At 48.6% G+C, this 14,450-nt stretch overlaps 1 protein-coding gene across 1 annotated transcript in view; it reads right to left on the bottom strand.

Moving 5' to 3' along the window:
- Positions 1 to 3,195: 3,195 nt before the first annotated feature.
- Positions 3,196 to 14,450, bottom strand: part of SORL1 (sortilin related receptor 1) — a gene marked incomplete at both ends in the record, with an annotated part of 34,797 nt that continues 23,542 nt past the window's right edge. Inside the window, 20 exons of the mRNA XM_079545838.1 lie at positions 3,196 to 3,263; positions 3,875 to 4,087; positions 4,384 to 4,576; positions 4,733 to 4,839; positions 5,053 to 5,227; positions 5,952 to 6,116; positions 6,216 to 6,335; positions 6,817 to 7,001; positions 7,553 to 7,649; positions 7,927 to 8,009; positions 8,600 to 8,672; positions 9,447 to 9,551; positions 9,808 to 9,920; positions 10,172 to 10,341; positions 10,843 to 10,969; positions 11,905 to 12,033; positions 12,592 to 12,741; positions 13,019 to 13,174; positions 13,405 to 13,539; positions 14,222 to 14,353. Of these exons, the coding sequence (XP_079401964.1) occupies positions 3,196 to 3,263; positions 3,875 to 4,087; positions 4,384 to 4,576; positions 4,733 to 4,839; positions 5,053 to 5,227; positions 5,952 to 6,116; positions 6,216 to 6,335; positions 6,817 to 7,001; positions 7,553 to 7,649; positions 7,927 to 8,009; positions 8,600 to 8,672; positions 9,447 to 9,551; positions 9,808 to 9,920; positions 10,172 to 10,341; positions 10,843 to 10,969; positions 11,905 to 12,033; positions 12,592 to 12,741; positions 13,019 to 13,174; positions 13,405 to 13,539; positions 14,222 to 14,353 (2,696 nt within the window). The remainder of the gene's footprint in view (positions 3,264 to 3,874; positions 4,088 to 4,383; positions 4,577 to 4,732; positions 4,840 to 5,052; positions 5,228 to 5,951; positions 6,117 to 6,215; positions 6,336 to 6,816; positions 7,002 to 7,552; positions 7,650 to 7,926; positions 8,010 to 8,599; positions 8,673 to 9,446; positions 9,552 to 9,807; positions 9,921 to 10,171; positions 10,342 to 10,842; positions 10,970 to 11,904; positions 12,034 to 12,591; positions 12,742 to 13,018; positions 13,175 to 13,404; positions 13,540 to 14,221; positions 14,354 to 14,450) is intronic.

The following is a 14,450-nucleotide window of genomic DNA, read 5'->3' as shown; positions in this document are numbered from 1 at the left end:
CTGTAGCTGCTGGGGTGTCAGGTGTGCTTGCCAACAGCAATAGGAAAGCAGTGGCATCCTGTGCAACATGGATGCAGAAAGCTGGTTCGGGGGAACGCTTTGCCTTTTATTGCGTGAAAGGCTCGATAATGATTTTGGAAACCAGGAGCTGTTTTATTTACCCAGTCCATTTTTATTATTAAGTGGGGGGAGGGAGAAAAAAAAAAAAAAAAACAGACAAAAAATTCCTTCAAAATTGTGCAATAACAACACAGCAGAAATCAGTGAATGGAGAGGAAAAAAAAAAAAAAGAGACAGAGTAGCAATTCAAACAGTACAGTATTACACATCACTCAAGGAACCTGATTAGAAGTGGATGCTACTGCAAACCTCACCAGGCTGCTTGGAGCCCACCCCAGGGCTGTCACTGTTAGGGCTGTACCAGGAGCTCTGCGGATCCCAGAGTAAATAACTCCATGCTACCCTGCCTGTTCTGAAGTCCATTTGAAGGAGATTGAAAGTTGTTTCGGGAAATGCCATTTGGGTCTCTCCCGCATGGAGTTTTACCTTTCCACCTGTGAACTGCTGAAGTCTGCCTCGACAAAAAGATTTCACATTTTGTGACGTCACTCTGACCTGAGAACACAAAGGACCTTTACAGCCTCAGTTTGTTGTTCAAATGGACTTAAGAACACCAGCCAGCATCTGCAGTGGGCTCAAACACGGGTACCAGAAGTTCCTGCCAGCCCCTGTGCCTCCAATACCCTTTTTCTCATCACAGATCCCAACATTTCTCTGGGTTCCCATCAGGTCAACCCAGGCCACCTCCCAAAAGGGAAAGGATTCATGCCCCATTGCATCAAGCTTATAAAAAAAAAACAAAAAGGAACAAAATATGCATCCACATCCATGTACCATATGCATACCAGAACCCTCCCACCCCATATACATCTCTGTGAACAAGATTCCGTGCTTCAAAAGTTCATAAAAATATACAATTTGCCCAGAATTGCATCTATCCTGCCCATTCCCTGCCTTGAGCTTAGACTTCTCTATTTATATATAAAATACACTAGCCCTGTAAAGTTGCTTTGCTGAGAGCACAGAGGGGATTTCTGCACTGTGAGGGAGCGCCCCACATGTTGCAGTGCAGCGAGCAGAGGTGCAGGAGCTCTGCACAAAGGCAAGGGCTGCACTGCACAAGCTCTCCCTGCATTGCATTGGGGACGTTTTTGGAACATGGTATTCCAGCAGACCGCCTCCTGGCAGCGCTCACAGCATCGCAGCACAAAGGAGCCTTTCACTGCAGCCAGAGGTGACCCATCCCAGCTGAAAGCATCCAGCCAAGGGATTGCTGCAGAATGCAAAGTGGCTTCAAGGTTCCCCTTTGGCATCCACCTTCTGCAGCCCTCCCTCAAGCAGTTTTCCCCAGGGGAGCAGAGCAGCAGAGTTTAGCCATTACTCACTCTCTGAGGGTACCACCTTCTGGGATACCACACTGCAGTTCTTGGATACCAGTGCCAGAATTAATATTTGCTTAACGAGGAAGGGATGCAACGCTTTTAAACTCTGCTTTCAGCCTCCCCCATCCCTGCAGAAATATAATAAATCTTCTGATTTATATCTATGTAGGATCGTTTTGCCTCTGGGTCAGGGTCTGCTCTCCCTGCAGCTGTCACTTCAGACAACTTGAGATATACAAGCTGGGTCGATCTACTCGAGATTTTTGCCCAAGAACAGCACCTGACCCTCAAACATGGTAAAAATATTGCAACTTGGCCAGCTTGCTGCTGCTCCTAAAATCTGGTTGTGATTTGGTCCCAACTCTAGGGGAGGAAATCTGTCACTGGGAATGAGAACACCAGTAATTAAAAATAGAGTCAGTATTTCTATAGCATATCAAACCCTACAGAACCTCAACGCTTCATACATCTTCTGTAAATGAAATTAAACGGGTCGGTTGCGTATCAAAACATAGTTGGCCTCTCTCATTTCATCTGTAGGAAGACTGCAATTTACACAGCAAAAATACTTTTTGGTTTAAACCAAGGAACAGGTGTGACAAGACAGCGTGCTCTACTTGCACTGGCACGGAGCTCCTGGGCTTTGCATATATAGAATATGGCCGAGCGTGAGCCGTGGGCACCCGCTCATATCGCACTCTTGGGTTGGCAAGTAGTGGGACTGGAGGGGAGATTCACCAAAACAATAACTTCAACGACAGGAAAGAGACATTTCTACTGCTCTGTAGCCAGTATTATGGCTACAGCACGTGTGGCACGATGAGTGATAGGGATATATTATAGATATGTTATTCAGAAGCAGAAGGTGCAACCGCAGCTACCTGTAGGAAATGGTGATGAAGGAAAGCAACGCCTGCTGCGAGACGGGTGGAGATGTGTGGTACCTGCAGCTCTGCGGCTGCAGAGCTGGTGGAGGTCCCACTTCCAGCCCTCCAACATCCTCACACCTCGAGCAGCAACACAGGAAAAGCTTTCCTGGGAACAACGTGCTAAGGTGGTGGCAATTTGTCACACTGACATGAATTACAGACTGATTACATCACAGCCAGCAGGTCGGCCACTGCTGAGAGACTGTCTTTGAACAAGGGGAAAAATATGTAGAACTAAGGATTGCTGTTCTCATGGCAAGAACAATGGTGGGGATGCCAAGATACTACTGCCTCGCAAGATAAAGTGGCACATGTTCTACACAAGAATGTGTACAACGTCTGACGGCTTCAGAAATCTGTTCTCGAGCAGATTTCCCAATAAATTAACACAACAAAAATTCTTTCATATAAAACAAAGTCCAAAGGATTTTTTTTTTTAAGTAAAAGCAAAACCTTCAGGGACTATATTACTTATCTCTCTCTACATATATAATCTCCTGAATTTTTTTAAAATAAATTTATTCTCGTCTTAGAAAAATAAATTGAGTAGCCAATTTAGTCAACGGAAAATATCTCACAGACTTAAAAGCATGCCCAGCAAGCATAGCCTTGTAAGACTAAATCAATGTTAAATCAAAGCAATTTGTTACTAAACCAAACTAGTTTGCAATTCACAGTTGATTACTACAAAGTGTTTCTTAAATTTTTTGGCCCATAGAAAAATAACATATTGCAACTCAAAGTGCATTTTTAAAATAAACAATCAACTATTTTTATCAAATAAAATATTTACACCATTTGGTTTTTACAGTCAGAAGCGCGCTTCACGCGATGACCATGGGGACATCATCCGAAAATCCAGTTATCATGGGAGCTTCGTCATCCTCATCTCCTGGAAAACAAACCCGGAGCTCTTTTACACTGCCCTTGGTTTCAGGACGGATATCAGGAAAAAAATGTTCTCTGAAAGAGTGGTGCTGCACTGCACAGCTGCCCAGGGAGGTGGTGGGGTCACCATCCCTGCAGGCGATGAGGAAATGTGGGGATGTGGCACTGAGGGACGTGGGCAGTGGGCAGTGGGATGGGTTGGGGTTGGCCTTGGGGATCTGAGAGGTCTTTTCCAACCTGAATGATTCTATGATTCTGTGAGACGCAGCTGAACTGGCCCCAAAAGTAGTGCCTCAGCATGTTGCTCTTACCAGTTGTTATATTTGTGATGCCCAGGATTTAATGAATTTTCATTAGTAGGGGGTGTTTAAGTGAAGCTGCTAACAACACAATCCTGAGATAGGTTTATACTCTTAGAATCAGATCAAACCCATAAGGTGTTTTACACTAAAGATGTCCCAAAGCATGATGAAGGATTTAGGTCATCTGCTGATCTGGAGTACCTGAGATCCCAGTGCATGACCCCAAAAGTTATACTAGGCTGATGGTTGGACCTGATGATCCTAAGGCTCTCTCCCAACCTCAAGGACTGTACAACTCTTTGATTCTACATACCTAAGTCGTCCCCTGAGGAGAAGATGGCCGAGCCCAGGCGGGAGCTGTAGTGGCTGTTGGCGAAGGCGGTGAAGCTGCTCTGCAGCCGGCGGTGCCTTGTGTAGAGCACCACGAAGCCAGCCCCCAGGGCCACCAGCAGCAGGAACAGGATGGGGACCACAATGGCAGCCACGTCAGTGGATCTGCCTATTTGAGATTCAGAGGAGTCTCCACCTACAGAGCAGGGAGGCAGGGAAGCACTTGTAACTGATATGACATTTCTCCCGCTGCTACTTGTGCAGTGTCCTGAGGGTGTGGGTTTTGGTGGAACAAACCCAACCCAAATGCATCCAACTTGCTAATATTTCCATCCTATGACTTCAGGATGGTTTCTTCTATTCAGACCTGCTAGGATGCAAAGCCACCAAGTGGCCATCTGTATAATACTTCACTATCTCCTGTTGGGTCCATTTTTGAGGCTTTTGTTAGTAGTGTTCACGGAGGAAGAGGGGGCTGTGCCAGTGACTTACCAGCTCCCAGCTCATCATAGAGAAGCGTGGCCGGCTCCCCGCACATATGCCCACCATACAGACACCTGGCCCTGACTGCAAAGGAGTAGTTGTGACCTATCTTCAGGTTGGAAACTTTGAAGAAGTTCTCGGTGGTATTCCCAAGATAGGCCGTGCGGTTCAGCAGGCTGTCAAACATGAGAACCTCGTAACCCTGAGTGGGGCAAAAACAACAACACAGCTCAGCAGGGACGCTCAGAGAGCAGAGCATCCTGTTGTATTGACAGGGTAATGTCAGGAGACCTGCAAGCAACTCTGCTCTCAGCATTAATGAAATGCTACCTGTAGGATGGGGGAGAGTGCCCCTTACCCGGCTCTCATTGAAATTGCTTTCCTTTAATGCCAAACTCTTCCAAAAGAGCAGAATGTGGTCATTTTCTGCTATAATTTTTAAGGCATCCGGTGCAGAGAGTGGAACTGCAAACGAGAGAAAACAGCAGGAAGGTTAGGTTTGGTTAGCAGTGCTACTCGTTTTCTGGTTGAGGAGCAGCAAGGGGGGCACTTCCAAAAGGGGTGGGGGGGGCTTTATTTGTCAGCACAGTGCAGGCTGTGCTGGAGGGGAGGGTATGGCTGATAGGATCTGCTGGTGGGTTTTACAGTAGGATGGCATTTCAATACTTCTTCCTTTACCTGTGTTAATCATCATGCTGGATTCTTTGCTCATGTTTCCCAGTTGAACAATCACGTGGTATTTGCCTCCTGGTTCGAGTTTCTTAATGGTGTATTCCACCGTGCTGTTCCGTGTTTTCACTTTGTAGATTTTATCTGTTTTTCTTACTAAATCTTTAACTGCAACAGCGTACAACTGAAGGGGAGAAAAGGCAGGCACAGTGAATGACAGATCTCACTTTCCTGCAGACTCACTAGCAATCTCATGCAATGTCAGGACATCAGACTGGGGGGTAAAAATGGCATTAAGCCATGCCTGTGCTCTACAGAAGGCTGGCAGATAGACAGACTTTGAGCCCCTTGCTGGACAAGCTGGAGCCCTGCCTGAGATGGCTATTTACAGATAGACAAAATGCAGTTGCTGGGACCTGTGTCCCAGATGAGGGGCTTGATCTCTTCTCCCTGGTAACTAGGATAGTACAAAAGGTAAAGGGCTTCATTTGCACCAGGGGAGGTTCAGGTTGGATGTTAGGAAAAGCTTCTTCTCCAAAAGGATGGTGATGCAGCGGCACAGCTGCCCAAGGAGGCGGTTGGGATCACTGTCCCTGGAGGTGTTCCTGAACAGCAGGGATGTGGCACCTGGGGACATGGTCAGTGGGCACAGTGGGCATGGGTTGGGACTGGGCCTGGTGATCTGAGAGGTCTTTTCCAACCTTAATGATTCTATGATAAGGGCAGAAGGAAAATTGCAGATTGTATTTATCAATGAGCAGAGATGCAATGCAAGCCTGTGTCTCCTCAGGGTTTCCACCATCATTAAACCAGATTTAAGCCTTTGCTGGGGACCAGCTTAGGAGGGGTAAGTCGATGGTGGGGCAGGGATCTGTCTGTGAATCGGGGCTTTGGCTCTGAGGTCCTACCATGTCCTGGTCAGGTGAATCGTAGGGAGATTCCCACTTGATGACGGCGAAGGTCTTGCCTGTGAGCACTGCATGGAGGTGCCTCGGGGGAAGCCGGTTGTCGGGGATCATCTTCACCACGACGTAATCAGATGGTGGCCCTTGGTAGGGAGACATCACACGGACCTTGAAGGGACGACCCAGAAGTTAGTGCGGTGCCTTCAGGCTTTGGTGCCAAACCAGAGCCCATCGTGTGGGTGGGAGGGGATCAGAAAAGCAGCCTACCAAGAACAGGTACTGCTCGTCCCGCTGCACGATGACGGTGGCATTGTGGAAGGTTGTGGTGGTGTTGTGAGGGCTCCGGTAGAGCTCCAGGAAGGACGTGGCATAGAAGATGCCATAGACCTGCAGAGGAGAGGACAAGAGGGATGGTACGAAGCTTGTCACGGCACAGAGCTCCCACCCAAACCATGGTGAGCTGCTGCTCTTTAGGGATTTGTTCCTCCTGGGCTCAAGTTTAGCTCTGGTCTGCCAACCAGGCTGCTCAGCAGCACTCTCCTTTGATTAAGGTCCTCATCTGAGGAACCTGCTCCCACCTCTGACAACACATCCATCAGTTAGAAGGCCACGAGAGCATCATGACGTTATCTGTTTCAGCCACTTCTCTATGCAACAGCAGCTCAACCAACAAACAACAAAAAGCCTTTCTGTGCCGGTATGGTAGTGGCAGCAAGCACTTTTCCTTACATTTTTTTACCAGAAATTTTTCAGGGTTTTTTAACTCAGCCCCAACAAACAATCCCATTCTAAAATGTCTTTTTTTTTTTCTAAGCTCTGAGTCAGACCCCATCCCAGTGAGTGAGAAAGGAGAGCCTCAGGGCCTTACAACATCCCTCGGTCCGGTCCAGGTGCACTCCACTGCTGTCTGGTTGATGGCCCTGGCCTTGAGACTTGGTGGGATGGGTCTCGTCCCGCTGGTCACAACGTGCACAAAAGACAGAGGGCTGTCACCCAGCTCTGTCTTAGCCCAAGCAGAGATTTCATACGGGGTTTGAGCTGTCAGGTTGGCCACTGAGCAGGGAGAGAGATTCACACTGTTAGGTGAGGCACAGTACTATATGGTGGAAGCATCAGGAAATGGTCAGCAGCATTAAATAGTCTCAGACAGGATTGTCTCTCTCTTGCTATGTGTTGTCCTTCATTCTGATTAGTTTCTTTTGCACAGAATCACCTGGGTATCTAAGCTAGCCTTGCTTGCCCATGTTGGGATGCTTTCACAAATCTTGACTGTGCATGCTAGTTATTCCTCCAAACCCCAAATAAAGCTGATTAACAGGGACGCACACTGTAGACAAGCCCAATAAACAGTTGACTTTTTTGCAGAATCAATAAACAAAATCCCTGTGATGAGAAAAGGCCAGTGCAGCTCTAGGGAATAAATCCCAAATCTGCTTGAAAACTGCTAAGAAGAGAGACCAGAGTTTTACCAGTCTGTCCTCCCAGGATTTTCTCTTAACATACTCAGCTGAGCTGCAGTGACAAAAAGGAAAACCTTGTAGCTGTCAGTAAAACCCTCCATTTGGGGGGTGACCAAAGCAAAACTTTACATCTAAACAACTTACCTTTTTGGACTGACTTTTCTCCTTCTATGGTCAGAGTTCTTCTTTCCTGCCTGTGTGCATCAAATGTCCAGTAGATGTTGACAACGTAACCGCTGACCTGTCAAGCAGCGATGGCACACGATATGAACTGACGTAAGTTCAGCTATTTTGGATGCAGTGAAAGAGTCATCACTTCTGTCTTTAAGTCATATTTTCCATAGTAATTAAGAGAGCTGGGACAGCTGATGAGTAGCAAGTAATAAACGGGAATGGAATAATTAGTTTCAAAATATGATTGCAGTACTAAACTGGGTGATAGCTTATCCCATCCAGTATTTACCACTTATCCAACTTTTCTGTTACTGATGTTTCAGAAGTAAAGAGTAGAATTTTACCTTGATATTAGTATTCATTTTTAGGCTGAAGCTTATGGAGTCCTCAGTGTAGCCCTCAATGCGTATGACAGGTGGAGGAATGACTGGAAGGAAAGGGAGAAATGGTTGTTATTGCAATCCCAAGAAACTTCATAGCAAGTTCTGATGGCTCTTCTACCTCTGCTTTCCACCTATCTCCAATGATCAGGTACTCCCACATTTCACACAAGCAAGCATTCTGCATTTTTAGTAGCATGATGTTTTCTATCCTTTCTTTGTCAACGCTGTGAGCGTGCACTTTTATCTAACAAACTAGAAAGCAGACAATTTTGACATCAGAATATAGACTAGGAAAAAGTCTTGTCAGGAATACAAATGACTTCAAAAGGCTTATCAAACAGCACTTCAGAGGGAAACAATTTATCGTGTTGTTTGGGTTTACCTACTGTCAACTGCAACGCTGCAACAGTTTCTGGGAGCCTCAGTAGTCTTTCAGTGGTCTAATCTACATGAAATGCAGCAACCACCACAACCATAAAGCAAGAAGATAATTAGCAAGCATTCTCTCAATGAGTGATGCTGGAAGAGCTGGTGGAGGTGCATCCTGCCTAGCCCAGTGTAGGACCTACATGAGTCAATGGCAATCCACCTTTGAGCAATGCACAGCAACATTTACTGGAATAACAGCACTCACCTTTGCCTTTTATGGTGGTTATGGATTTAGAGATGCTCCAATTTCCCACTCCTCGACTGGTCACCGCAGCAACCTTTCAGATGAGACGGTCAGTTAATGTGAATGAATGTCACCAGCCATTCATGATGCAAACACAGCGAGGTGAGAGCAAGGTTACAGACACGGCGGAGCTCAGGGAAAAGGACTTTGAAGCAAACAATAGCTAAATTACTTGGCAATAAAATGCTTATTACACAGATAAAGCAGTCTACTTTAAGTACTTTAAAGAATCTAAATGGAGGAAGGGGCTCTGCAGATAACTGCTGTCTTATAAAATCCTGTAACCATGGAACGGAATGGATCAGCCCCAGCGTAGGTAAGAATCATGCCTGTATCCACAGGTACCCATGCTCATCCTGCACGTGGACACTGGCAGCATACATTCCTCAGGGCTGGCACGCTTTCACTTCTTATCTATTCTATCTGCAATCACCCAACCTCCCCTACGTGTGTGCCTTCTCCACACCTACCTGCTGCTCTTTGCAGTCATTCAGCCAGGAGCAAATTTATCTCTGCCCCAGATCTGGAGCAGTTGCAGTGACACTGGAATGGGCAATTGGTAGCATAGGTTTCATAACACAGCCAGGCCACTTGGGTGGAGGAACGAATCAAGGGGCACAAATGGTCTTAAATCTATGCACACTGTCAGTGCAAATACCAGCACCCCACTGAGAGCTGACATTAAAAGGCTGGATTTTAACATCATACTTTTTCAGCAATTAGTTGGCTGCACAAGACTAGAACTGCCTAGCAAACAGTAAGAGGTCGTGCAGAGCTCTCCTATAGACTGAGCTCTGAAGATACTCACCCGAACTGTGTACAGTGTGTTGACCTGTAAGTTCTTGATCTCGGTGTAGTTCTTGGTGGTTCTAAGGGATGACCACTCCTTGGAACCACTGCTGCTGTATTCCACCTAGAAGCACCAAAACTGGGGATGAGGACTCCAGTGTCAACAATTCTGTAGATCTTTCTATGCCAAAATGTCAGCAAAAAGAATTAATCAAGCTTAGAAAAGAAGCCAGAAAGAAAATTATGGTTTTGAGGATTGTGTTGCTGTCTACAGCCCCACAGCGTTGCTCTCAGCAGATCTGCTCCACTAAATACCCCGTTCATGTCCCTCCAGCCCCCTGCAGATGGCTGTGCTCACTCAGAACAGCAGCTGGACTCACAATGAATTCCCGTATGAGGCCATGGGCGTTCACAGGGGCACTCCAGCTGCACACCACCACCCCCTCAGCTTCTTTTTTGAGGGCCAACTGGAGGTTAAAGGGAGCATCCGGCACTGGGGAGGGAAGCACAGGCATTAGGTTTGGTCACAGCTGTCACCTGAGGAGCAGAAATAGGAGGGCAGGGTCTGCCAACAAAGCAGAGCTTAGACATTGTCTTCTGGTGTGCCCCCAAGCCCTGCTCAACCCTCACTCGGCCAATGAACCCTTCTAGTGATAGCAGTGATGCTAGGTGTGCTGGTTCATCGCTTTTTTTGAACCCCTTCCTTAACCCAAGCTCCAGCTGAAACCACACAGCTCCGCTTACGTCCTTCGGGCACCCGCAGGGTGATGAAGTCGTTGGTATTGTAGACTCTGCTGAGACACTGCACCTGCACCTTCACCTGGTAGGTGCAGTCAGGCTTCAGAACCTTCAACACGCTGCTGGTTTTGTTGCTGTGCGTTTCCAGAACCTTCCAGATGCTTTCTCCAACCATCCTGCACGAGATTCAAACCCCTTTGGTCAGGGATATACTTAGTGACAGAGGGGGACATGTAATCTCTTTGTATTTTAAGAGCTTGCTGCTTAGTTTTCTGAGCAGCAAAGCCCACCACCAGCTTGGGAAGCTGTTTCAAAGTCTGAACTAAGTGTAGCTCGGTGCCTCACTGGCACCATCACTATCCTCTGAGGTTTGCTCTCACTGCTGTGCTCTAATTTCCTGACTTTGTTCTCATTGTTAGCAGTCCCACAAAGACAAGACCCAAGCAGAAACAGAACACCCAATATGCCCACATTTCTGTAGAGTAAACAATCTGAAGGAAACAAAGAGCTTTTCACAAAGGTCCCCTAGCTGCAGCTATTTTGGGGCTGCTTTGCAACGAAGCATTGGAAGATTTTCCAACTAGAAATAGATTGCAAAGCTCTGCCTTTTGAAATCTGATTCAGCACGGGGCCTTGCTGTAAACACATGTGCTGATCACAGTGAGGCAGTGGGGTACCTGTAATACACGTTGTAGACACAGGAGGTCGAGGACATCTTCTTTGGCCGAGCCCATGTCAGGGTGATGGCACCAGAGAAGTCAGCCGTCCACTGCAGGTTCTGTACCTTGTACACAATGGTGTCATCTACAACAGGGAGAGTCAGGCTGCAGGAGAGAATTCAGCCTTTTGCCCAGAACAGGAGTTCAGTTCCACTGCCAATCCATGGAGGGAGCATTGGCACTGTGCAGATGAGGGGTGCAATGTAGGTGGGGTGGGCAATGCAGAGTAGGAACGTAACCCTGATGCTCCTGCTTCTCCCCAGAACATTTTGTGGTTGCCTTTGTGCTGCTGTTACCCAAAGAAATACAAATCATGGCTGCTGACGAAATACTCTTTATCAACGTTTCAGAAGTGCATTGATGTAGGCTAAGTTGCTCCCCTGCTTGTGTGATGAATCTGGGCTATGACAGATTCCCCACCAGGCCCCTCTTTGCATGGTGTCACATCTTGCATTCCAAAGCTGAGGCTGGGAAGCAGGGCAGAGTCCTGGTGCAAATTTCCAGGGGAAAACAGATGGTTTTCCTGGGGTGTTCATTCCCCACAAATCTCAGCAGTGCCTTCCCCCAACCTCTCCCAATCCGTATTTAATTAAAGCACTAAAACCTGGATGATGCTCAAGCCCTGAGCAGGTCAGTAGGACCATGCTGAACCTCGTGGCTGCACACAGGCAGCAACTGATCATGGTCATCTGCCCAGGGGTGACAGTGGAGAGGTGCAAGCTGGGTCACCGTATAAAGGAGCACAGGGCTGGGGACAGTCCCTTCATCCATGGGCCATGTGAAATGGACAGCCATGCTCCCTTTCATCCTAAAGCTGGTTTGTGTGTTTGAAGTTTGTTGGAGCACAAAATCTCAGTGCAGAAGCTGGCTGGCAAGTTTGTCCCAGCTGGTTAAGAACGGGCAAAGAAGCAATCTGGACATGATGCTACATCCAGGGTCTGTGACTTAAAAGTTGTGCACGCAGGAGAGCTCACGTGCATGAAAATACAGAGCAGGGAGGTGGGTCAGGCTGCAGCTCACCTGTGCAGTTCCTCTCATCGCTGCCATCGGAGCAGTCCAGGTACCCATCGCAGCGTTCAGTCACCAGCAGGCAGGCCTCCCCATCCTCACAGCGGAAGCCCTGGGGGCACGACAGCGAGCTGTGCGTTGCTGCAAGCAGAAAAGTTGCAGGGCTCAGTGCAGAGAAGGTCCCTGCAGGAATGGGGCTGGGTGCTGGCATAAAAGCAGGAATGATGCATGGATGGAGCACAGAGTGCCATTAACGGCCCTATCTCCACTTTGCTGCGTATTCTGGCATGATCACACCCACCATCAGAAGGACCCAGCAGGGAAGTGGTGGAGTCACCATCCCTGAAGGTATTTAAGAGATGTGTGGACATGGTGCTTAGGGACGTGGTTTACTGGTGGACTTGTAGTGTCACATCATGGTTGGATATGGAATGCTGGGTCGTGGTTGGACTTGTAGTGCTACATCATGGTTGGGTTTGATGATCCCATGGGTATTTTCCAATCTAATGACTATGATTCTATAAAACTAATAGCTGCACTTCTAATGGAAAAACAAAACAAAACAAAACAAAACATTGGCATGTGGGGCTTTTTGCCCATTTTTACTGCCAGGATTCCACCAGCATTAACCCTTGGCATCCCCTCATAGAGCATCCCAAGAGATGGAACCAGCCAAGATGCTCTCAGCCCCACACTCACGGCAGTTCCTCTCGTCGGTGCCATCCTGGCAGTCCCGCTGGCCGTCACAACGCTTCCAGTTGGGGATGCATTTGTGCAGCTGCTGGCATTCGAATTCGGCCCTGCTGCAGCGGCCGCGTGGCGCTGGGGGGCTGGAGCTCACATTGGGGTCTGCGGGTGGGAGAAGCGAGAAGAGAACCAACCCAGCAGCACCGACAGCTGTCCCAACTTCACTAGATGGCATTGGTCCCGGTTCCACTAGATGGCAATGTCCTCCCATCTAGCAGCTAGCTGGGCTGCCTGAACCATCCTCACTGCTGACTGCAGGGGGCTGGGAAAGCAACTGCTCTGCAGCCTTTAGCGCGGGTGTGAGCTGAAAAGCCACCCCTGCTCCCTCCCCTGTATGTCCCCAGACGTGATAGAGGAGAAGTGGGGTGAGGATGCTTACGGGAGGTGGGACAGGCGTCCTCGTCCGAGCCGTCGGCGCAGTCGCGGTAGCCATCGCACACCCAGCTGTTGGTGATGCAGGCGCCGCTGCCGCATCGAAAATGGTTGGGGAGGCAGGTGGGAGGGATGGCAGTGGTGATGGGAAGGACTGGGGAGCCTGAAAGACACCGGATGGGTGTCAGAGCCCCACCAGCAGAAGGGAGCGGGGAAGGCACGGCAAGACACGTGGTGTTATCTGTATCTGGATCCCAGCTGGGATTTTCAGACAGGCAGAAGGTAAAGATGTGTGAGGGCATGCACACAGCACATTCGTGGGGGATTTTTAGAGCCCCAGAGCTGGTGCAGGATGCTGGGATGCAGCCTCAGTGCAGCATCAGGGACCCTCACCCTCGCACTCCTTCTCATCCGACCAGTCCCCGCAGTCGTTCTCTCCATCACACTTCCACTGGTTGGGGATGCAGTGCCCGTTCCCACACTGGAACTGGTAGTACCGGGAGCAGTTGGGGGCATCCGTTGGGTTTTCTGACCAGGAGAGAAGAGTTCTCTGAGCTCCAGTGCTATTTCAACAGCCTCTAACACAGCCAAGGTACAAGAACAGGGCATCCCCCCCAGAGCCCCCCCAGCATTTTTGGCTAGATCCTTTCTCTTCCTCTCCAACTCCCCCACTTCTCACATCTATCACTGCTCTGTTGGCAACGTTACAATGTATGTGCACTGGGTGCAGCCAAACAGCACCAACAGTCACAGAACCAGCAGTAGAATTCACACAGAGCACAGCAGAAGCAGAGAAGCAAGCCCTGCAGCTCTCCAATGAAGGCACAGCTGCTTTGCCTGGCTGTGCACAGCTCCTACTGCTGCCCAGGGAACACTGATAAATATTGAACTTGGCTGTGAGCTGCCTGTCTGCTTTGGGCTGGGAATCTGGAGGCACTATGGTCCCACCAGACTCACTCAACCACAACATGTGCCCGCAGGTCAGATGTGCAGCATGCTGCAGCTAATCTACTTGCAGAAAGAGAATGATGCTGATCCCCATGCAAGACATTGCAAAGTGAAAACAAAACAGTGCACACACACACATACACATACACGCACATACACAGATGCATGGGTAGGTACAAAGAACATGGAGCCTGTTCCCTGCACTCCTGGTATCCAAAGGAGTAAGAAGCCATAATGACAAGGAGCTTGAGGGTTTGCTCACCACAGCTTGCTTCATCTGAGTAATCACCGCAGTCATCCATGCCATCACACTTCCACACCAGGCTGATGCACACCCCGTTTGCACACTGGAAGCTAAACTGGTCACAGGTGCGGTGGAATTCAGGCTCCTGGGCTGCAGGGGAGGAAAGTAAAGGTCATTGTGGGGCTGGAGGGGAGCTGTCATGGACTTTTGAAAGCACAGCAGGACCACTGTTTAGGAGACACGGCAG

This window comes from Tetrao urogallus (assembly GCF_951394365.1).
Source record: "Tetrao urogallus genome assembly, chromosome: 22".
NCBI classification, from domain to species: Eukaryota; Metazoa; Chordata; class Aves; order Galliformes; family Phasianidae; genus Tetrao; species Tetrao urogallus.
This window is presented reverse-complemented; position numbering and strand designations above follow the sequence as displayed.